The sequence below is a fragment of the Bos taurus genome, chromosome 10 (assembly GCF_002263795.3).
Source record: "Bos taurus isolate L1 Dominette 01449 registration number 42190680 breed Hereford chromosome 10, ARS-UCD2.0, whole genome shotgun sequence".
Classification (NCBI taxonomy): Eukaryota; Metazoa; Chordata; class Mammalia; order Artiodactyla; family Bovidae; genus Bos; species Bos taurus.
In genome coordinates, this window is record NC_037337.1 from 36958310 (window position 1) to 36979778 (window position 21469).

The following is a 21469-nucleotide window of genomic DNA, read 5'->3' on the forward strand; positions in this document are numbered from 1 at the left end:
ATCTATATATGGGTGAGTTTTTTAAAGCCTGTTACATATACACAGTGTAATATTTACAACTGAAATTAATTATATGGCTAAGATTTGGTTTTAAAACTCCAGCAAAAGGATAAAAATAAATTGGAATAATACAACACAATTGGCTAAGATAATCATCGAATAAGAGTAAAGGGTACTTTGGGGATTCATTATACTGTTTTACTTGTGCGTATGTTTAAAATATTTCACAATAAAAGTTTTTTAAAATAGCCTAAATTACCATGTAGCTATTAAAGCAGCTCAAAAAAAGAACTATACAGCCAGATACATGGTATTCACACACACATACTTACTACACTTCTTCTCAGGGCTATCCCTTAGTGAAATTTTGAAGAGTACAGTTGGTTTTTTTTCCCACATATTTGGACTCACTTGCTATTTCAGAAACCCCAGACTTACTGCTCTCTTCCTATTTCCTAAATCTACTTTTGGGAAAAAATCTGCTCATTTGAAAATCCCCCTTTCAGAATGTGGTCTCTCCTAGAAACTTACTTTTTTGCTTTATCGTCAACCGAGCAAGGTGTGGCACTGTTTCTGGTTTACAGATTTCAGGCAAGGGGCGTGTGGCAGGTACAGCAATAGTCCCCAGCGCCCGTGACATCACACCTCCAAACCCCAAAGTCATAGATTCCCTGCTTCTCTAAGGCAATGAGGAACAGATTCTGTTGGCTGCCCCATTCCTTAAAGGAAACTTCCCAACTCTTAACCTCTTTAACCAGTAGTTGGGAAAGAATATAGCCTTGCTCACAGGGCCAGCAAGACTGCCATGACCCCGTGACTTGGTTCTCTCATGGAGGAGGAGTCCTAACTCTGAGAAAGCTGAAGCAGCTACTTCCTGAGACTGCTAGAAATTATTTTCAAGGTGTTCTGCTGCTATGGGCAGGTGGCTTTTATTTCTAGTTTTGTCTTTATCTTCTCTTGCTCCTTGACTTCCTTGGACAGTCATGGATTGTAAAAGGCAGAGAATGGGCAGATACTTATTTCACATGAGTAGGGTGATGCCAAGGCCCAACCTGGCTCCATGCATAATAAGGGGCTGCTGCTGGCCTTTCCTCTCTGGTGGGATAGATCATAGCTGGCTCTGCTTCTGTTTTGAGAACAGGAACCACTTGGACATCTGCTCCTATGTTAGGTCAAATACATTTCCAGTTGATTTGATTAGTTTCCTTCCAAGCAATGCATTTACAAAAGGAAGGGAGATTTTTGCAGGCATGTATTTGCACAGGCAGCCAACCTCCTCCAGTCACACACACACATCCTCTCCCCATCCACCCACAAAGCGTCAGTCACATTTAGGGTTTGCACAAATGCACACCCTCCCTCATACATCATAATGCACACCCTCTCACCCACCTACACACCTCTTCCACAAAATCACACCTGCTCACATATCCTTAAAGAATGTTTCTTTACTGTGTCCAGAGAGACAGAAAGACGGGTAAGAGTGGGTTGTGAGGGCTCAGGAAGGCAAGCACTCTATGCAGGAGCACAAAGTCTGAAGGCCAGGACTCCACTGTCCTCCCTACTCTGCAAGCAGAAATACTAAGACTTGAGAGGGGTTCAGAAGCAGGGGTAGAGGAGGCAGGCATTCCAGTCACCAGGCCCCACAGGGACAGTACGCTGCCCCTCAGGCTGGTACCTGAGGTAGGAAGTTTGTCAAGGCTGTGAGAGGATAGAGACTTCCCTGGTGATCCAGTGGTTAAGACCATGCTTCTAATGCAGGGGAATGGGTTCAATCCCTGGTAGGGGAACTAAGAGCCCATGTGCTGCCTGGAGTGGCCAAACAAAGGAAAAAAAGGAAATAAAGAGTGTGAGTGGAGAATGCAGAGGCATGTGCTCCAGAAACCCATTTTGCCTGGTGGCCAAGGAGGGTCCTTGGACTGGAATTCTCATCAGAGTTCAGGAAATAATGGGGGGCAGGGTTGGGATAGGGGAGAAGAGGAAGTTAAAAGGCCAGGTTTGGGCTCCAAGTTCAACATCCTCTAGGAGCGGTCTTTCCAGTGTCAGCCAGAGTCAACAATTTCCTTTCATTGGAAACTTGAAGTCGCCTCCAGAGAGTAGAGTTGGAGGAGAGGACCTTGAGAAATGACAAGTGCTCAAGTGCAGGGCTGCAGCAGCCACTCTGCTGCAGTAGCCGCGGCCCGAGTGAATCTGGCTTCAGCCCTAGACTATTGCCTGCCCTGATCCGACTCAGCGCGAGCTCCGAAACTGTGGATTCTGGAACGGATCTAGACTTTTCCTTTAGGAAAGAGTCCCAAAGCCGACCCACAGCGCCTCAGAAGACTGCCTGAGCTCTCAGTTAAACGGACACTCAGGCCCCCGCCATCCAACTCTGACAGCACTTTCCCTGTGCTGCCGCCTGGGGGCGCCCCCAGCTGGGTCTGAGGCTGCCGCCAGAACTGCTGTTGTTATCATTAGTATAATAAACAAACAAGCATTGATGGGGCCAAGAGGAGGAAGAGGCAGGCCTCTGCTGCTCAGAAGGAGAATCCTTTGAAAGATCTAATGAGGCTTCAGGGAAATGGAAGGTGAGGAAGAGGGGAAAACGAGTGGCTTGTCCCTCTTCCCCACCCAGTACTTCTGGGACTTGCCCTCTGGAGTTCTGGTCCCAGGGACCCCTACAGGCAAGGGCAAAAGGAAGGGGACATTTGGTAAAATGGATTTGGAACCAGCTCTTTATCAGCCAGACAGGATGTCTGTGGACACAGCTACCCCTTAGATTACTGGTAGTGGGGCAGGCCAAGCTCTGAGGCAATTGTTCATTCATTTAACAAGCATCTGTCTATTTATGGAGTGCCTACTATGTGCAAGGTAATCTACTAATAATAGCTAATGTTTTATTGGATATTGTGAGAACATAGCCAACTTTCACATCACATCCTGAGGGATGGGGGCTAGAAGCAGAGGGAGCAACTGGGAAGAATGACAGTCCCCCAAAGATGTGGGCCATTGGGCTTTAACCTATGTAGTGTAACAGTGGCGACAGCGGATAAAACCAGAGGATTACCAAGATCTCAGAACTCAAGACTCAAGGCCCAAGGTCTTGGAGATAAAGGGGTGGAAAGTGGAATATGAATACAGGGAATTTGGGTGAAAAACTCATGAATGAGGCATGAAGGTGTGCTAGTAGGTCCTGTGGGGGGAGCACTGAGTCACCACAATTTCAGGGCCTGATGGTTGGAAGTATCCAGGGGAAATTTTCTGTGCTGAAAGGAGGGTGCTGGGTTCTGTGGTCGGAGTCTGGACAAAAGTTGGGGTATGGTAGAGGTTTCTAGGAAGGTTTTGAGGGAAGGATCTAGAGTGCTGGGTTGGAAAAGATGCTGGGGTGTATTTAAGGAAAGGAGGGGCGTGGCTGGGGTGCTCATCTAGGGGACCCAGCCAGGTCCTTGGGTTCTGCACTGGGGTATTCTCTGGGACCGCGGGTGCCGGCCGGGGCTGCGGAGGTCTGTGGGTGGAGGTCGGCCGGAGGCCCGGCTGGGTGGCAGCTACTAGGTTGGTGCTCGGAGCGAGCCGCCCGGGGTTCCGCGGGGGGGCGGTACGAGCTCGGGCTGCGGGCGGGCGGGCTAGCCGGGGAGGAGGCGGTGGCTCCAAGAGGAACATGAATCAGCGGCGGCGGCGACGGCGGCGACGGCTGTGGAAGGAGCGCGGTGGCCCAGGAGCGGCCCCGGGGACCCCGCGTGGCTGACAGCCGCCGCGGCGACACAGCGGGCGCGGGTCTCGGAGCCCCAGCCCCAGCGCCGCCCCCCGGGCCGGCCCCCGTCCCTCCCTCGGCCCTCCTCCTCCTCCTCCCTCTCTTCCCTCCTCCCTGGTCGCTCGCGGGCCGGGCCCGGCATGGTGCGGCGTCGCCGCCGATGGCGCTGAGGCGGAGCATGGGGCGGTCGGGGCTCCCGCCGCTGCCGCGGCCGCCGCCGCCGCCGCTGCTGCTGCTGGCGGGTCTGGCAGTTCTGCTGCTCCCCGAGCCCGCGGCCGCAGGTAGGGGCTGCCCGGGGGGCGGCGGAGAGCTGGGGGCTGCGGAGGGGCGCGGCGGGGATCGGAGCCCGGCGACTGCAGCGGGGCGAGCCCAGGGCCTGGGCGGGCCGGAGATTCGAGCGGGGGGCTCCAAGCTGGAAGGCCGAGGCTCGGGGGCTGGGGAAGGGGACTCAGCGGTGGGTTCGCTCCGGGATCTCGGGTCAGGATCCCCACCCCCCAACTTTCTCGCGTCCGGGCTCTTCTAGTGGGGTTCTAAGGAAAGGAGTGGGGCTCCGAGCTGAGCCGTCAGCGGGGGATGTTAGGGACTGGCTTTTCCCGCCTCGATGTTCTGAGTTGTTTGTTCACCCCTCCCAGTCCCAGGGACCCCAGTCTGCTCGCCCCACACGCGAAGGTCCACCCTGAAGCCACTGGGGCTGGGACTCAGCACCCACAGGACCCCTACCTCATGTTGGTACAGGGGCTTTCCCAGTGCCCAGTCACAGAAAACACCTGGGCATACTCGAGTGCCTCTGCCTGCTCTGAGCTTCCTGAAACCCAGGCATGTTGGAGATGATGGACTGGGGCAGAGTTGCTGGTGTTTGCTCAGCCTTGTGTTCCCACACAGCCACTGAGGCATTTGCCTGTGGCTAGAGTGCTTCTTGCAGCACCCGGGATCCCTAAGTTCACACTACACACCCCTGGGACTGCCTGTCCTGTATGGGGTGTAAAGCTACCCGTCTTTGCCCTGTGACTGGTCCTGAGAAGGTGAAGGCAGTAGGAAGTGACACCGGGCAGAGCAGCAGCCCACCAAGCAGGTACCTTCTTTTCAGACAGCTTTCCCCGCTGCCATATCAGCATCTCAAAGGAGGAAAAGGAAGGGAAATAGTGACAGGAATTTACGAGCGGAAGAGTTGTGTGTATCTTAGGATCAGAGAGCTCAGAAATTTGCCTAGCATCACACAGCAAAGGGCAGGAAGAAGCTGGACTGGGTTTCAGTTATATGGATAGTTCACCTGCCCCTCTCTGCCTCACTGCTTAAAAACACACAGGAGGAGTGTGTGTGTGTGTGTGTGTGTGTGTGTGTGTGTGTTCAGAGGTAGTGTTCGAGAGGGTGGCCCCCTGTTGGTGTGACAGTAGCTCAGGGGTCTTGGGCTCAGGGCCCCTCCCTTCCCTTCTACCTCCTACCTTCCTAGCACCCGCCCCTGCACACGTTCAGGTATTAATAGAGCGGCCGGCTGCCAGGAAGGCTGCCATGTGTTTGATCTGACGTGGTTTTGCAGCCATATGTTCTCCACTTCAGGGGAGCACCCCCTCCTTCCCTTCCTCCTTACATTTGCCAGAGGCGGGGGTGCAGGAGGATGCCAACAGCAGAGCAGGGTCTGGGCTGTCACCTTGGGTGGAGAGCTGGCTGCCTGTTGCACTGACTGGGTACAGCAGTGATTCCGAGGGTAGTACCTGCCCCAGGCTATGAGGGCGCCCCACTGTTGCAGCCTGGCTTGCTTTCCTTTTGGTGGTTGGGCCCGACTTAACATTGCCCAGCAGGGAGGCATGGGGAACCGGTCACTTCCTTACAGCTGGGAGGAACTTGGCAGTGGTAGAAATGGTGCCTGGAGAGCTTGTCGTGTTCCTTCCCGCAGCCCTGGTTAGGCCACCTTCCTTCCCACACTGTCCTGCCTGTGCTGCCTTGGCCACTGGCTAGGAATGAGCCTTCTGACACAGAAACTAGGTGCTAGGAGAGGATGGGGGATATTTCCAGATGCAGGGTGCCTGTCAAGCAGAATGACACATTCTCTTTCCCACCTCTCAGGCCTGAAGCTCATGGGGGCCCCAGTGAAGCTGACGGTGTCTCAGGGACAGCCGGTGAAGCTCAACTGCAGTGTGGAGGGGATGGAAGAGCCTGAGATACAGTGGGTGAAGGATGGGGCTGTGGTCCACAGCATGGATCAGGTGTACATCCCCGTCAGTGAGCAGCACTGGATTGGCTTCCTCAGGTGCAGGACTGGGGGAGGGTGTGGGATGCCAGTCTGGGGGCATGTTGTGTTCTTGCCATGAGATTTGGGAGCTGAGGGCAATGCTGATGCCCAGAGGTCTGTGGTTTGGTTTTGTTTTTTAAATTCGGCCACCTGTGGCTACTTCCAGAAGTGGGGGAAGGCTGAACCCATTGAGTCTGCCCAGCAGAGCTGCCCCCCTTGACTCTGGGAGGCCTGTGTCCTGTTTCCACAGCCTGAAGTCAGTGGAGCGCTCTGATGCGGGCCGGTACTGGTGCCAGGTGGAGGATGGTGACGAAACCGAGACCTCCCAGCCAGTGTGGCTCACGGTAGAAGGTGAGGAGGCAGAGCCACAGGGGTGTGTTGACCTGAGCAGGCGCTGTCTGCTAGGGACCACACCTATGCCCAAGGAAGCTCAGTGGAATCTGGGCGGCCGCATTGCCTTCTGGGACCCGACTGCACCAGACTCCAGGCCCAGCCTCTACATGCAAGACCTGGGGATTTGAGAGCCAAGGGGATGGACGGCTAGGACCCATCATCTATGGGGTGCAGTCGAGTTCCAGTTGTCTGACAAACAAGCCTTGAGCACCCATCTGGGGCTAGACCCTTTTCTGCCAAGTGGCCAGGCCAGGAGGGGGAGGACTGGGGGAGGGGAGGAAGGCTCCACAGCTGCAGGAGCCCAGAGCTGTTGAGCCCAGGAAAACAAAGTGACTAAGAAAGTAACAAAGGCCCCTGAATGGGATCTGGGGCTTGCCAGCAGAACTCTGCTAAAGCTCCCGCCCACTCCCCTTCCTTGTTGCCCCTCCCCCAGCTCCCCACCGTCTGCCTCTTCCCTGGCTTTGAGAAGGGCTGTTAGAGAAGGGAGAATCTGTCTCTCAAGGTTCACTCCCCACCTGCCTTTTACCCCTAGGTGTGCCATTTTTCACTGTGGAGCCAAAAGACCTGGCAGTGCCGCCCAATGCCCCTTTCCAACTGTTTTGTGAGGCCGTGGGGCCCCCAGAACCTGTTACCATTATCTGGTGGAGAGGAGGCACACAGGTTGGGGAACCAGCTCCCTCTCCTTCCGTTTTAAATGTCACAGGTGAGCAGCCTCCGGAGGGGCTTTGAGCAGGGGTGGTGAGGCTGGCAGAGTTCAAACCTGCTTCAGTCACTAAGCTTGCTGTTGTGAGTGTCCAGAGTGCCTGAGAACGTGACCTACACCATTACTAAGCTCATTAGTCAGGTGTGCTAGACTGGCTGGGTGGGCTGATTTGTGGTGAGCCTGCTGTGTGTGCTTAAGGAGATGCTGGAGCCTCTTGCCTTTGTTCACAGCAGGCTAGTTCACAGCAGACTAGGCTGTGCACAGCTGGCCCTGGGAGGTGAATGTGTAGGACCAAGGGCACCCATCCCCCCCACCCCTCCCAAGGGAAGGAGCCAGGAACCAGCCCACGCAGAGCTAGGAGGAGTGTCTGGCAGACTTGTCTAGAAGACAAGTCTCAGGCTGCAGAGTTGGGGATAGTCGTGGAGCGGGGAGGAAAAGGGGGAAGGGGGAGCCAGCGCACAGATAAATATACGAGCCTACTCGTCTAATGGCCCTTTCCAGAAAATCTCCAGACCTTTCCCAAACAACTGTATCTGGCCATGTCTCTACACAGTTAAACCAAAGCCACCATGCCTGCACACCCACATGGACCCCAAGATGCCCAGGCACACACCTCAGGCCCTTGTGAGGCTCAATTATGTGTGAAACAAAGTTATTGTTTCTGGTGGAGGCTTGAACTGGCCGAAAAAGATGGGCATCTGAGCTTGGTCTCATGTACTGCAAATTGGGAGGGATGGACACTGATTTGCCAAGTCCCTTAGGAATTTGAAAAGCGATGAACTGCAGAATCGGTTGGAAGTGAGGGCAGGTCCCGTTCGGGAGGCACTGTGATACAGCAGATGAGAAGGGAGGTCGGGTTCAGTTCTCTCTAGAAGTGCGTGGTTGGGACCCTCAGGCAGCCAGCTAGATAATAAGCACTCACTGAACTCCTACTCCACACACCACACTGTACTAGGCACCATGGGGGACCTAGGACAAAAGAAGGAGAAGCCATCGGTCCAGCCCCCTAGGAATTAGTATAATTGGGGAGACAAGACTCGTGCCATCAGGAGCAGAGAACTACTGAAAGGCAGAGAATTTGCAAATAGAACAATGTTTTGGCACAGAGCAAATACAGAAGGGCTCTCTGGAATGTGCAAAGGAGTGACCAGAAAAGGGAGGCAACTTTGTGCTGTCTGCCAGAGATGGGATGCCAGAGGTGGGGGGGGTGTCACATGTCACATTTCTCAAGTGTTTTACTGTGCACTTTACATATGTTACATCAGTTGGTTCTCACAACTCTGCCATTCAGGAGATGAGAAAACAGAGCCCCAGCCTTGGGATTTATATCGCTGTCCCTATGGTCTAACCCTTTCTTTTGGCTGGAGGGTATTAAGCTAATCAGACCCAGAGCCTGGCTATCCCCCTTCCCCAATCCCAGACTGAGTGGGAGTTGATGCTCAGGGCATGCTAATTAAGGTTTTCTGGCCCCAGGGGTGACCCAGAGCACTGTGTTCTCCTGTGAAGCTCACAACCCAAAAGGCCTGGCCTCTTCTCGCACTGCCACTGTTCATCTTCAAGGTAGGAGGACCCCAGGAAGTGAGGGGCGGTGAGGCAGAGGCCCTCTCTGCAGGCTGTGGGTGAAGTTAGAATTGTTTGGTGTTCCAACTCGCCTCGGTCCTGCTGGGATCTGGGGGATGAGGGGTTAATTGGCATAGCTCCATTCCTAGTGGGAGCACCTGAGACCCTGCCACGGCTGCGATGAGAATAGAAACCTGACGTCACAGCAGATTTCCCATCTCAGAGCAGAGTCCTTAGGAGGGAACAGGGGAGGGAGTTAGCAGGAGACGGTCAAGGCTCATGCCCGATCTTGCTTCTCCAGCCCCTGTGGAGGGAATAGGGGTGGGGGAAACAGCCTAGCAGGATGGTAGAGGCCCAGAGGGCTGCTGTGTACAGTGGGAGGGGTACAGAGGGAGAGAGCGAGCTGATGTATGCTCAGGAATGGGCTGTGGCTGCAGGGCCAGTTGCCTCTCACTGGTATCTCCCAAGGCCGAGATACTGTGTCTCCCACCCATCCACGGTCTTATCCTATTCCTTGATTAGACAGGGCTCTTGATTCAGGGAGAAGCGACCTATCTCCACAGCCTAGGCCCTCTCCCAGGTTTGAGCAGCTATCTGCTACTGGTTGCTTGGCTTCTGTATTACTGTGGTCCTGGGAGTGCTGAGTGGCCATCATTTTGGTGGGGGAACCCTAGGGAGGGACTCATGGCTCGACTCCCATACTCTCTCCCTTTCTCTATCCTTCTTGGGCACTGACTCTAAGTCCCCATCTGCAGCACTGCCCGCAGCCCCCTTCAACATCACAGTGACGAAGCTCTCCAGCAGCAACGTTAGCGTGGCCTGGATGCCAGGGGCTGACGGCCGAGCCCTGATCCAATCCTGTACAGTTCAGGTAGGCTGAAAGAGTGGGACAGGCTCTCCTGGCCATCCTCCTTCTGGCTGTCTTGGTGGCACTTTGTTGACAGTGGTATCACATTTACCTAGTCTTGCCCTCGGGGCTTGGACTCCACTATTCAGGTGTCATTCCCTTACCAGGAACAGCCCTGGCCATTGCCCCTTATCATAGGGTGCTCTAGCAAACAAGTGATGGCAGATCAGTTCAACCTGTGCATTCTTCAGGCTAGAAAACGGATCAGTAGATCAGACTGGGGATACCCTGGAAGAGTTTTACTTATGTGGGCAAAACCCCAAAGCTTTGATTTATTTGATGCCTGTACTCTCAAGCTCCACACCCCAACTCAGGCCTCAGAGGACAGGGGCCCAGAAGAGGTCCTGCACATTAGAGAGTGGGAGGGCCAAGTAAGGTGATCTAAAAATGAGGCAATGCCAGCTCATTCGTTTTTGTCTGTTCACTCCGAAGTTATTTAAAGGGAACCTTTGAAACAGTTCTAGGCAGTTCTCCTGGGCAGCAAAGGGCCCTCCTGGGCAGCAAAGGCCCAGCAAAGGGTCCCCCTTTAGAGGACCCCACTCTGGCCCTCCTTTGGTGGCACCTCTTGCCCCTGGGCAGGGAATATATAGGGCCAAGGGAATATACCCGTCCAGCTCACCAGGACACCCCCTCCTCTTAAATCTATCTGTTTCTGGGGCTGATATGGGGCTCCTCCCTGCTCCATCCCCTCAAGGATGGATCACACTAGGTACATGCACCCCTAAGCCCCAAGGATAGCCATCTGAGGGGGAATGGGTATGGAGGCCACTGTCCACACCCATGCACATGATGTCCCTCACGGTGCAGACCCTTGCCTGGAGGCTGGCTCTTCTCGTGCTGTCTCATTCAGGCTTGGAACTCCAAGGATTCAGAGAATTGTAGAAAAATGCAAACCTGATATTCCGGGTTGTTTTGTAGCTTTGTTTGTCAGTATATTAAGATAGAAACTATTTTACTTAATAGCTGTTAGCTGATTTTTAACATTTAAAATCATATAAAATCATAATGTTTAGTCGTATGGTACACTGGATCTCCCCATTTGTACTCTTGCCCTGGGTTCCCAAAGTGTAAGGTGCAGGCCTGGTTCACGGTATCCCTAAGCTCCTAGGCACTTTGCCCTTGAGAAGCTCTGAGACTCTGGGCTGGCATTTATTTTTATTTTTTATTTTTTTTTAAGTCTTTTTTGAATTTGTTACAACATTGCTTCTGCTTTATGTTTTGTTTTTTGGCTGCAAGGCATGTGGTATCTTGGCTCCCTAACCAGGGATTGAACTGCACCCCCTGCATTGGAAGGCAAAGTCTTAACCACTGGACCGCCAGGGAAGTCCCTGGGCTGGCATTTAAACAGTTACTGGGTTGGCCAAAAAGTCTGGGTTCTTCTGCAACAACTTATGGAAATGTAAACAAACTTTTTTGCCAAATGAATACAAAGAGTGGTATCCACTGTAACATAATTATGCATCAAGCACAAAGGGGCATCAATTTTACTGAGTATTTGAGAAAGTGTTTCACAGAGAAAGTGATATTTGCACTGAATCTTGAAGGATGAGTTGGACTCCATTCTTCATAGGAAGAGCAGGTCATTTCCAGCAAAGGGAACAGAATTTGCAAAGACGTAGAGGTGTGGAATGTGCAGTGGGGGAGGATGGGAGGGGATGGGTTGCAAATGTCTGCTGATAGTTTTTTTTTTTTTTAATTGAAGTATAGTTGATTTACAGTGTTAATTTCTGCAGTACAGCAGAGTGATTCAGTTATAGATATATATGTTCTTTATTTTCCGCTACGATTTATCACAGGACATTGAATATAGTTCCTTGTGCTATACAGTAGGCCCTTGTTGTTTACCCATCCTATGTATACTAATTTGCATCTGCTAATCCCCAACTCCCCATCCTTCCCTCTCCCCCACCCCCCGCCTTGGCAACCACAAGTCGGTTCCTTATGTCTGTGAGTCTGCTTCTGCTTCATATATATATTCATTTTTGTTGTATTTTACATTCCACATGTAAGTGACATCATATGGTGTTTGTCTTTCTCTTTCTGACTTGTTTTGCTTAGTGTGATAATCTCTAGGTCCATCCATGTTGCTGCAGATGGCATTATTTCATTTTTATGGCTGAGTAATATTCCATTGGGTATATATGTATGAATGTATATATACACATACCACATCTTCTTTATCCATCCATCTGTTGGTGGACATTAGGTTGTTTTCATGTCTTGGTTACTCCACTGATAGACTTGAAGAGGCATAGGTTAAAGCCCCCAGTCATATCCATACCTATCCTACCTTCCATCCCATCTCACATGCCTAAGAAACCTCCCTCCCTTACCTCATTGATTTTCTGCTATTCTGTAGGTGACTCAGGCCCCAGGAGACTGGGAGGTTCTGGCTGTCATGGTCCCTGTGCCACCTTTTACCTGCCTGCTTCGGGACCTGACACCCGCCACCAACTACAGCCTCAGGGTTCGCTGTGCCAATGCCTTGGGGCCCTCTCCATATGCTGACTGGGTGCCCTTTCGGACGAAGGGTCTAGGTAAAGGACTTACAGAGCAGAGTACCTGGGCAGGGATGAGCAGGGGCGGGGCAGTGTCAGCTCCAGTTCTGAATGGAGTTGATTGAAAGAAGGTTACCTGAGAGTGGGGATCATACCTCAGTCAGCCAGCACTTCACTGAGTGCCTGCTGCTTACCTGTGAACTGGATAAATCCAGCCCCCATCCAGCAGCTCTAGTTCTCGTGGGTGGAACAGACAAGCAGAAAAGATTGGATAGTACGGTGGTAAAGAGTGCCCTAGGGGGCTCCAGGAATACCTGGTACAGAGATCTGAGGTCTGAATGAGAAGGAAGGACCCATATTTGGGGGGAAATCCCTGCAGAGAGGGCGCAGTGACCCTATAGCACAAACGTGCATGGAGTTCCTAGCAATTGGAAGGAGGCTGCAGGGCTGTGAGGAGAGGAGAGTGAAGGATGCCACTGAGGAGCAACCAAGGGGATGAAGAACAATACCCTGCCTCGCTGGGATGGTCCGGGCCTTGCCATTGCTCGCCCTTACTCCCCAGGACAGCGGGTGACAGCAGTCAGCAATGGCAGACAAACTGTTCCCCCACCTGTTGCTCTTGGAGCAGTTTAGTTCTACGGAGCCGGTTCCGAAGGCCCACATGGGCTAGTGATGGTGCACAGGCAGAGCAGGGCTCTTAGCAAGCTTCTCTCTTTGGGAACAGCCCCAGCCAGCGCTCCCAAGAACCTCCGTGCCATCCGCACAGACTCTGGCCTCATCCTGGAGTGGGAAGAAGTGATCCCTGAGGGCCCTTCAGAAGGCCCCCTGGGACCCTATAAAATGTCCTGGGCTCAAGACAACGGTACCCAGGTAAGGGAAACTTCCACTCTCCAAGTGCGCTAGAGTCAGCCATCAGGGCTCCGAGGCCCTTCAAGATTCAGGTTAGTGGTCCTTGGTGAGCCTGGGGGCCGTGGTGGGCCTTCCACCACCCCTGGGAGTCTACGCCGTCCTGCCCTCTGCAGGCTGCATTGTTCATTGGAGTCCATCTTCTGTTAAGACTGCTTCCAGTGTCCACTTTGAAAGTCAAGCAGGAAGTACATTCCTGCACAAACCAGGGGAGGACACAGATAAGGCCTTCTTATCCTCTTCCACCCCTCAGTTCCCTCCCATCCCCCACCCCTGCTTTCTCAGACTGAGCCTTGTTTGTGTTCAGGAGAGGCCTCTGCAGCCTGCAGCAGGAATGTGATGACTCCCAGCAGGTTGCGTCCCTGCATCCCCTGAACCCACAGTGTTCCTAGCCGCCCATGATCCTAGTGAGATCTTTTTCTGCCTTCAGGCCTTACCCAGCTGGAGCCTTTTTCCTCAGGCTCAGTGTGGGATGGGGGCTTTTCCTGGCTGCAGGGTGAGCTGACAGTGGAGGGGACCAGGGCCAACCTGACGGGCTGGGATCCCCAGAAGGACCTGACTGTGCGTGTGTGTGTCGCCAATGCAGTTGGCTGTGGGCCCTGGAGTCAGCCACTGGTGGTCTCTTCTCATGACCATGCAGGTAAGACCTATAAGGGGAAGTGGCCACGGGATTGAGGCTTTCCAGGGCAACCTGGACTGATGGGAGGAGATTGGCAGCACCTCCCCTCCTACGAGGCCCGAAGACTCAAGAGTCAAGCACTTGAGGCCAGGGTTGTATCCCATCCTCCATCCCCATGCCATGCAAGCTAGCACAGAAATGCCTGGTCACACTGTAGGTCCCAATAGCCAGGGCCTGTGGCTGACAGAGTAGGAACTCTTGGGTCTCCCTTTGGAGCCTCTTTCCACTCTGCTCCCTTACTGACTGAGAGGAGCCGTTGGATCAGGCTCAGTGACCCTCATTTACAGATTCTAAAGGGCCTGCGTGGTGTCAGCCCAGCTCGTGCTACTGCCCCTGTCTCCCACAGGCCAGCAGGGTGCTCCCCACAGCCGCACATCCTGGGTGCCTGTGGTCCTGGGTGTGCTGACAGCCCTGGTGACGGCTGCTGCCCTGGCCCTCATCCTGCTTCGAAAGAGGAGGAAGGAGACACGGTTTGGGTAAGGGCTGGGGACATGGAGAGAAAAGTAGGCACTGACTGAAGACCGTGGAGCTGACTCCAAGTCCTGGGTCTCCTTTTAGGCAAGCCTTTGACAGCGTCATGGCCCGGGGGGAGCCAGCTGTTCACTTCCGGGCAGCACGGTCCTTCAATCGGGAAAGGCCTGAGCGCATCGAGGCCACACGTGAGTGAGTGGTGGGGAGTCCTACGAGGAAGGGATGGGCTGTCTTGAACCTGCACCTGCCTTTCTCTTACTGATTTGACCAATAGGTTTGAACCTTGTGAGTCCTAGGCACACCATGGAAAAAACATGTAGACCTATCCTGAGGTCTCTGGCCCAGCTGTGGGGGAGCTAAATAAAGCTCATCTCTGCTTTGAGGGTGGCTTCTGGGGTGGAGGAGGCAGACTGAGTTTTGGATCAGGACCAGAGAGGTCGCTCCCTTTCTTATGGCCTCCTCCCCGCAGTGGACAGCTTGGGCATCAGCGACGAGCTGAAGGACAAGCTGGAAGACGTGCTGATCCCGGAGCAGCAGTTCACCCTGGGCCGGATGTTAGGCAAAGGTGTGTGGGGCTGAGCAGGGACTGGCCTGAGCTGCCAGGGCTGGGTGTGTCTGCTAGCTTCCATGTCACTCTGGGGCTGTGGATGTAGGTCAGCTCCTATGAACAGGATATGCTCATAAACTCCTGGCTGCTGGACATTTAGGGGAATGGAGGCTGGGGTCGAGAAAGGCTGAGGTGTCATCACTCCTAGCTTACTTTGTTTTGCTATGAATGAGGGAGCCTCCTTCAGTGGCCCCAGAAAGTGATACTGTGTCCCTATGAAGGGTCACTGGGGAGGTGGGGGGTGGGCAGGAGGTCAAGGGGACTCACCATTGTTTGGATCGGTTCCTAGGAGAGTTTGGTTCAGTGCGGGAGGCCCAATTGAAGCAGGAGGACGGCTCCTTTGTGAAAGTGGCTGTAAAGATGCTGAAAGGTGAGTGGAGAATATCACTATAGTGGAATGAGGGTGTCACTTGGGAGGTGAAAGGGGGCTGATTCTGAAGCAGGCTCTGCTGGGCCCCTAGACTTTCCAAGATGTGTTAGTCAGCAGTAACTGGGATGCTTTCTCTGCCACGTGAATAATTCACAGGCATAAACCCACACTCCTTGGTGCCCCAGCCTCTGTCCTCTGCCTCAGCAGTGACTATCCTCTGATTTCACTTGGGGTGACTAAAGCTGTGGTTGCTTGAGTGGTTTGGCTGTCCAAACCAAAGAGAAGGCATGAGCGAGTGGAGATGTTGGACAGGCCAGCCTGTGGGGTTTCCTCCTGCTCATGACCAGACTGTTTCCCCACGCCCACGGTGGTCACGTCTCCCTCCTTCCCTCCCTCCTTTTCCCCCAGCTGACATCATTGCCTCGAGCGACATTGAAGAGTTCCTCAGGGAAGCGGCTTGCATGAAGGAGTTTGACCACCCACACGTGGCCAAGCTTGTTGGTGAGTCCCTTCTTGGGGGGAGGTAAATGTAAAATGAGGCTAAAACTGTGCTCCCCCAAGGTGCTAGGGCAGCCTGTGGGGAGAAGCTCAGACTTGCCTGGTGAGTAAGCAGACACCACAATAGCAAGGAGGGGCGTGGCTGAAATCTGATCAGGCTCCAGGTAAGGAGCTCAGTTTGTAGACCCTGTAGGTGAAGACTGCTTGTGTGAACAGAGGAAGAGGAGACAGAGAAGTTGCTCCAGAGATTCAGGGGCAGCCAGAATGACTCCTGGGGAGTCACCAGGCCAGTGTGGAACTTATGGGGAAAGAGGTAGCAGAGCCAGGGCTAGAGGTAGGACCAGCAGGTAGGGACCCAGGCCGATGCTTGGACTGTCCCTTGACATTTATGTGCCCCGCTGACTCTCCCTTGTCCCCAGGGGTGAGCCTCCGGAGCAGGGCCAAAGGCCGTCTCCCCATCCCCATGGTCATCCTGCCTTTCATGAAGCATGGGGACCTGCACGCCTTCCTGCTCTCCTCCCGGATTGGCGAGAACCCCTTTGTGAGTGCCTGGGGTGGGAGTGGCCAGGAGTTGGAAAAGCACAGAAACCCTGGGAGAGAGGTTGGCTTGGTGGGCAGGGCCATTTGAGTAGGCTGGGAGAAGGTGGTCTCTAAGTCTGACCTTTATTGCTAACAGGCTTCCTTCTCCCTCACAAGTCCCCACTGGGAATTGAGGCTTAGCCAGGTCCCTTCCTGGGAGAGGAGCCCTGTGGGGCCCCAGATTGGGACAGTCTTGACTTTTGGGTGCTCTCCCTCAGGTTTGCCAAAGCTTCCTTGCTCTGGGAAGCCCCTCCACCCGCTTCCTTTCAGCCATTCTGAGGACAGTTGTTATGTTTCCTGGTCAGGGAATCCCGTTCCTCCTGCCCTGGCTAGGTCTGTCCTGAGCTTGCTGTCCTGTCTGCCCACCAGAACCTGCCGCTGCAGACCCTGGTCCGGTTCATGGTGGACATTGCCTGTGGCATGGAGTATCTGAGCTCCCGGAACTTTATCCACCGAGACCTGGCTGCTCGGAACTGCATGTATGTGAATTCTGGGAGGATTCGGGTGGGAGGCAGGAAGCAGTACCAGGAAGAACTAGCCCCCGCCTGGGACAGTATCTGCTCTGTGAGGAGATGGCCTGGGGACAGAGACACCCTGGATTTAGTAAGGCTGCGGCCTGGTGGAAGGCTGACCCCATCCTCCAACCCCTCCCAGGCTGGCAGAAGACATGACGGTGTGCGTGGCTGACTTCGGACTCTCCCGGAAGATCTATAGTGGGGACTACTACCGTCAGGGCTGTGCCTCCAAACTGCCCGTCAAGTGGCTGGCACTGGAGAGCCTGGCTGACAACCTGTACACTGTGCACAGTGACGTGGTGAGCAGGTGGCGGCGGCAGTACTGTGGTTAGCGTGTGGGTGGACCTGGAGCCTCTCCGAGGGCCCAGCCCGCTCGGCCCCCAGCCTGAGGCCCCTGAGCCCCAAGGTGTGCTTGCTTGGAGACTGCTTGGCCTAGGAGGCCTAGTGACCCCTGCCCCCAACCTCGTTCTGTCCCAGTGGGCCTTCGGGGTGACCATGTGGGAGATCGTGACCCGTGGGCAGACGCCGTACGCTGGCATCGAGAACGCGGAGATTTACAACTACCTCATCGGCGGTAACCGCCTGAAACAGCCTCCGGAGTGTATGGAGGACGTGTGAGTGCCCCAGGGAGGGCGTTCTGGGAGGGGACAGGTGTTTGGGGTTTCGGCTGCTGGCTACCACCACACCTGCTGTCCTGGCAGACGCTGCGATCCTCAGCTGAACTTTTGTGGAAATATCCTTGTCGTTAGAGGCGAGTCTGACTTCTACCCCGAACTTTCTTTTTCGTCTACGACTCCTGTTTTCTTTCTCTCCTCCTTTATCATCCTATAGTTCTTCCTGCAGCCTTTACTGATTGCTCATTTTCTCCAGATTCCGGGGAGAACCAGGAATCCCCCCCAGGGGCAGAAGGTCCAGGGTTGGGCAACAGTGCGTGCAGGTTCCCCTGTTAGCGTTCTCCACTCGGACTCCTCCTCCAAAGCTGAGCGCTCCCTCCCCCTCCGGGAGTGCTCCGTGGGGGCTGGGAAAAACTGCTGCTCCATCGCATTCCTTGCTTGACAGGGAGGGGGCGCTGGGGGCGGGAGGCTGGGCTCCTTTCTTATCTGGGCCTCTGCTCTGGGGGAGTGAAGAGACCTAAGATAACAGACTGCAATCCCCGGGGAGAAGAGACCTAAGATAACAGACTGCAATCCCGGGGAGAAGGGCACTGTCTTCCCTGCTTTCTGGAAGCCTGGAGCCCTTGGGAGTGGGGCGGGATGGTGATACACTTGCTACTCGGTGGAGAGTCATGAACCCCTTGTGACTAGAACACAGTATCGCTAACATCAACTGGCTACTTCACAGGCATTCTTTCAGGTAATCCTCCTCTAACCCTATGAGGAAAAGACTATTATTATCCCCATTTTGTAGATGAGGAATTAGGATTAAAGAGGTTAGGTAACACGACCCATGTCACACAGCTATTAAGTGAATAAGTTGAGACTTGAACCTAGATCTATGTGATTTCAGAATGTGCTTATTAAACATGACCCCCACTATGACTTGTCTGTTCTAGTATTATTCTCTCATGCCATGCAAGCCAGAGATTCCCTGGGCCCCCAGAGGACCTTTGCACTAGTACTAGGGGATGGGAGGCTACAAACCTATTTCCTGCTCTGGGGTTGGACCTCCAGAGGTCCAAGAATGGAGACAGGCAGAGGAAGACTCAGCCTGAGTGGTGGGATCCTCTTTCCTCTAGGGTAGGGGCTTTGAAGGACCCTGAGGCTGGACTGTGGGAGAGAGGGAAATCTGAGTGCACAAACCAGGGCTTCCCCCTCAGCAGAGCTCAGGGGTCAGAAAACTCTGATCTCCCAGTGGCTGCAGCCTGCTTGGGCGTCTGAAGCCACAGAGGCTCTGCTGGGCAGTGGGGACCAGGCCCTGGCTTAGTGTCATTCAGGACTGAAGGTAGTGTTGTTAGTACGGGGTGGGCAGGAGCTGGCCTCCCACCAGGCAGCCCGTGGACAGGCGCCAGTTGGCTCCTGGCACGGCCTTGACAGTATAGCCCAGCCCAGCCACATAGCCATGGCCTGGACCATTCCCACGACCTATTCAGTGTCTGGCATGATTTTCCCCCATCATTGGAGGCCCCTGTCAGGAGGCCTGGTATGTGGGGAGTGTTTGGGGCTTTTATTGTGGGCACAGGCAAGAAAGTCAGGCATTTGCTCTTACTAGATCTGGTCTCAGCCCCTTCCTGTTAAAATTTTTTTTTCCTTCAGCATGAGGCATTCCCTGGGAATAGGAATAAGACCTCAGGGAATCTATAAAGCTCTTAAAGTTGTACATAAAAAATGTTGCTGCCAGGGAAGGGGCTGGAAGCTTTTCTGATTCTCAAAGGTGTCCATGAATAATGAAGATTTAAGACCCCCTGAATGGATGAGGATTTAGGACAAAGGGTGAATGCTCAAATCTCACTCCCCTCCAAATAACCCTGACTCCTGGGTATGTTTCACAGGACAAAAACACTCCTACCACCCCCTCCCAAAACAGCAGAAGAGGGACTCCAGACCCTACCCACCTGGTTTCGTCACTTTCTACCTGTGTGACCTTAGTCAACGTTCTTAATCTCTCTGTGCGTTTTTTTGAACATTGGTAGGGTAGGAATCACTTATTTCATAATATTGTGAGAATTAGTAATAAATATAAAATACTTAAAATAGTGCCAGACACACAGTAAACCCATAGTGCCAGTAAACAGTGCCAGACACACAGTGTTTGATTTATATATATTTGACCTTGCCATGTGGCTTGCAGGATCTCAGTTCCTTGACCAGGGATTGAATCTGGGCCACAGTAGCGAAAGCCAGAATCCTAACCACTAGGCCACCAGGGAACTTCCACAATCACATCTTTTTAAATTGTGGTTTCATATAATAAAGGGGCCTCAGCTTTTGAGAGGAGGACCCTTCTTCCCCTTTCTCTGGCTCCTCACTCCCTCCCCTCACCCTTTTCTCTGTCCCAGGTATGAGCTCATGTACCAATGCTGGAGCGCCGACCCCAAGCAGCGCCCGAGCTTCACTTGTCTGCGAATGGAGTTGGAGACAGTCCTGGGCCGCCTGTCTGTACTGTCCGCCAGCCAGGACCCCTTGTACATCAACCTTGAGGGGGCCCAGGAGCCTACTGAGGGAGGCGACCTGGAGCTGCCTGGCGGGGACCAGGCCAGCAGCGGGGCGGGGGATGGCAGTGGCCTGGGGGCCGTGGGGGGCACCCCCAGTGACTATCGGTACATCCTCAGCCCCGGGGAGCTGACTGAGCAGCCTGGGCATGGGGAGCAGCAGCCAGAGAGCCCCGTCAGTGAGTCTCAGAGGCTGCTGCTGCTGCAGCAAGGGCTACTGCCCCACAGTAGCTGTTAGCCCACAAGCCAAGGGCATCCGGGGCCACGTGGCTGGCTCTGCCGGCCGCTGTGCTGGCTGACTAAGCCCCGTCTGACCCCAGCCCAGGCGGCAAGGCGTGGAGGCTCCTGTGGTAGCCCTCCTGAGCTGTGCTGGAAGCCTGGACTGACCAATCACCCAATCCCAGTTCTTCCTGCAAAACTCTGTGGCCAGCCTGGCATCAGTTCAGGCCTCTGCTGGGTGGAGGTGGGCCAGGCCTGGTTGTCTAAATGCAGGCAGCTGGCAGAGGGGGGGTGGTTATGTTTCCATGGTTACCATGGGTGTGGAGAGAAGTTGGGGCCCCTACTCTCCCAGCTGAGCGGCCCTGCGGCTTCAGTGCATGCATTGAGGCGTCTCTGTCCTGAGGGCTCATCTGTGTCTGTGCTTGGGGTTTAAATACCTAGGTTTGCCCCTCCTCACAAAGAGATGCCCTTGTATTATTCCCCTTTAGGTGAGAATTGGTAAGGGATTGGTACAGTCGGGTCCCAAGCCCCTGTAGCGTGAGGTAGTGGGACACTCAGGTCTGAATCGTTGTCACCTTCCCGGTTACCCATCCTGTCTAGGTCAGGAGTAAAGAGCAGCTGAGCAGATCACGGCCAGGAATGCTGAATGACATGGGCCATCCTTTGCCCAGCTTTTAAAGGCAGTGCACTGAGGAGCTGGGCAAGAGGAAGGGATGCTGTGCCCAGGAATGAATGAGGCCAGAGAGGAGTCCAGGAGCCCCTCTTCACGCCCTCCTGTCTGAGCATGCTACCATATCCCAAAATATCCCAAGACTAACAAAGGCAGCTGTGTTTCAGCCCAGTCCTTCCATGCAGCATCCCTTAGTTCCAACTTTGCCTCTAACTGGAGACCCTCTTCTGTTCCATGTCTCCAGAGATGGAGAGAAAATAGGCCTGGTGACTGGTGTGGCTGAAGGGGAGTAACTGGAGCCTACACCCCAGCCCTGACTAGGGGAGCCTCTGGGAGTGCATGGGGCAGGCCCTTGCTGTTAGGGACTTTTCCAAGCCGTTAGATGCTGTTTAAAAACAGAAATAAATTGAAGACTAAAGACTCAAGGCTTTGTCTCTTAAATGTTTACTTTTCTTTCCAGATCACAAAAATGAAGCATCCCTGCAGAGAGAAAAGTCTGAAAAGACATATGCTAAAATATTAACAGCTGTTATCTTTACATGATGTCATTAAGGGGATTTTCTTTTTCCTTTATGTTTCCCAAGTTTTCTGCATTGAGCACAAAATGCTTTTGTAATTACAGACAGTCCCAAAGAATCTTATAGTAAAGATAATACATAGTTAGAGATAATTAGGAAAATGCAGAAAGTCATTTTAAAAATGCCAAATACCTATAATCCTACTACCATTGACCTTTTGAAAATGCAAATGTTTTGAAAAAGTGCTTTATCTTGGAAGAGAGACAAA

The 21469-nt window shown here is 53.6% G+C and overlaps 1 protein-coding gene across 3 annotated transcripts; it reads left to right on the forward strand.

Moving 5' to 3' along the window:
• Window positions 1-2468: 2468 nt before the first annotated feature.
• Window positions 2469-21108, forward strand: TYRO3 (TYRO3 protein tyrosine kinase). Of its 3 annotated transcripts, none has more exons than XM_005211620.4 (19): window positions 2469-2567; window positions 5795-5978; window positions 6211-6311; window positions 6886-7056; window positions 8530-8616; window positions 9372-9487; window positions 11883-12060; window positions 12746-12891; window positions 13423-13567; window positions 13953-14082; window positions 14165-14265; window positions 14547-14642; window positions 14974-15054; window positions 15463-15555; window positions 15972-16093; window positions 16501-16610; window positions 16786-16945; window positions 17124-17260; window positions 19642-21108. In XM_005211620.4, the coding sequence occupies exons 1-19, from the start codon at window positions 2561-2563 to the stop codon at window positions 20030-20032; spliced, it is 2556 nt and encodes an 851-aa protein (XP_005211677.1). In that variant the 5' UTR covers window positions 2469-2560; the 3' UTR covers window positions 20033-21108. The 3 variants fall into 3 exon arrangements, with proteins under 3 accessions (XP_005211677.1, NP_001178157.1, XP_005211678.1); NM_001191228.1 differs by lacking the exon at window positions 2469-2567 and adding an exon at window positions 3891-4011; XM_005211621.5 differs by lacking the exon at window positions 2469-2567 and adding an exon at window positions 4169-4802.
• Window positions 21109-21469: the final 361 nt, after the last annotated feature.

Bases quoted from the DNA above. Each gene is read 5' to 3' on its own strand.
- TYRO3 (NM_001191228.1), top strand. From the start codon at position 3,891: ATGGCGCTGAGGCGGAGCATGGGGCGGTCGGGGCTCCCGCCGCTGCCG. The intron at 14,083-14,164 runs GTAAGGGCTGGG...GTCTCCTTTTAG, and splicing joins AGGAAGGAGACACGGTTTGG to GCAAGCCTTTGACAGCGTCA. The intron at 16,094-16,500 runs GTGAGTGCCTGG...TCTGCCCACCAG, and splicing joins GGATTGGCGAGAACCCCTTT to AACCTGCCGCTGCAGACCCT.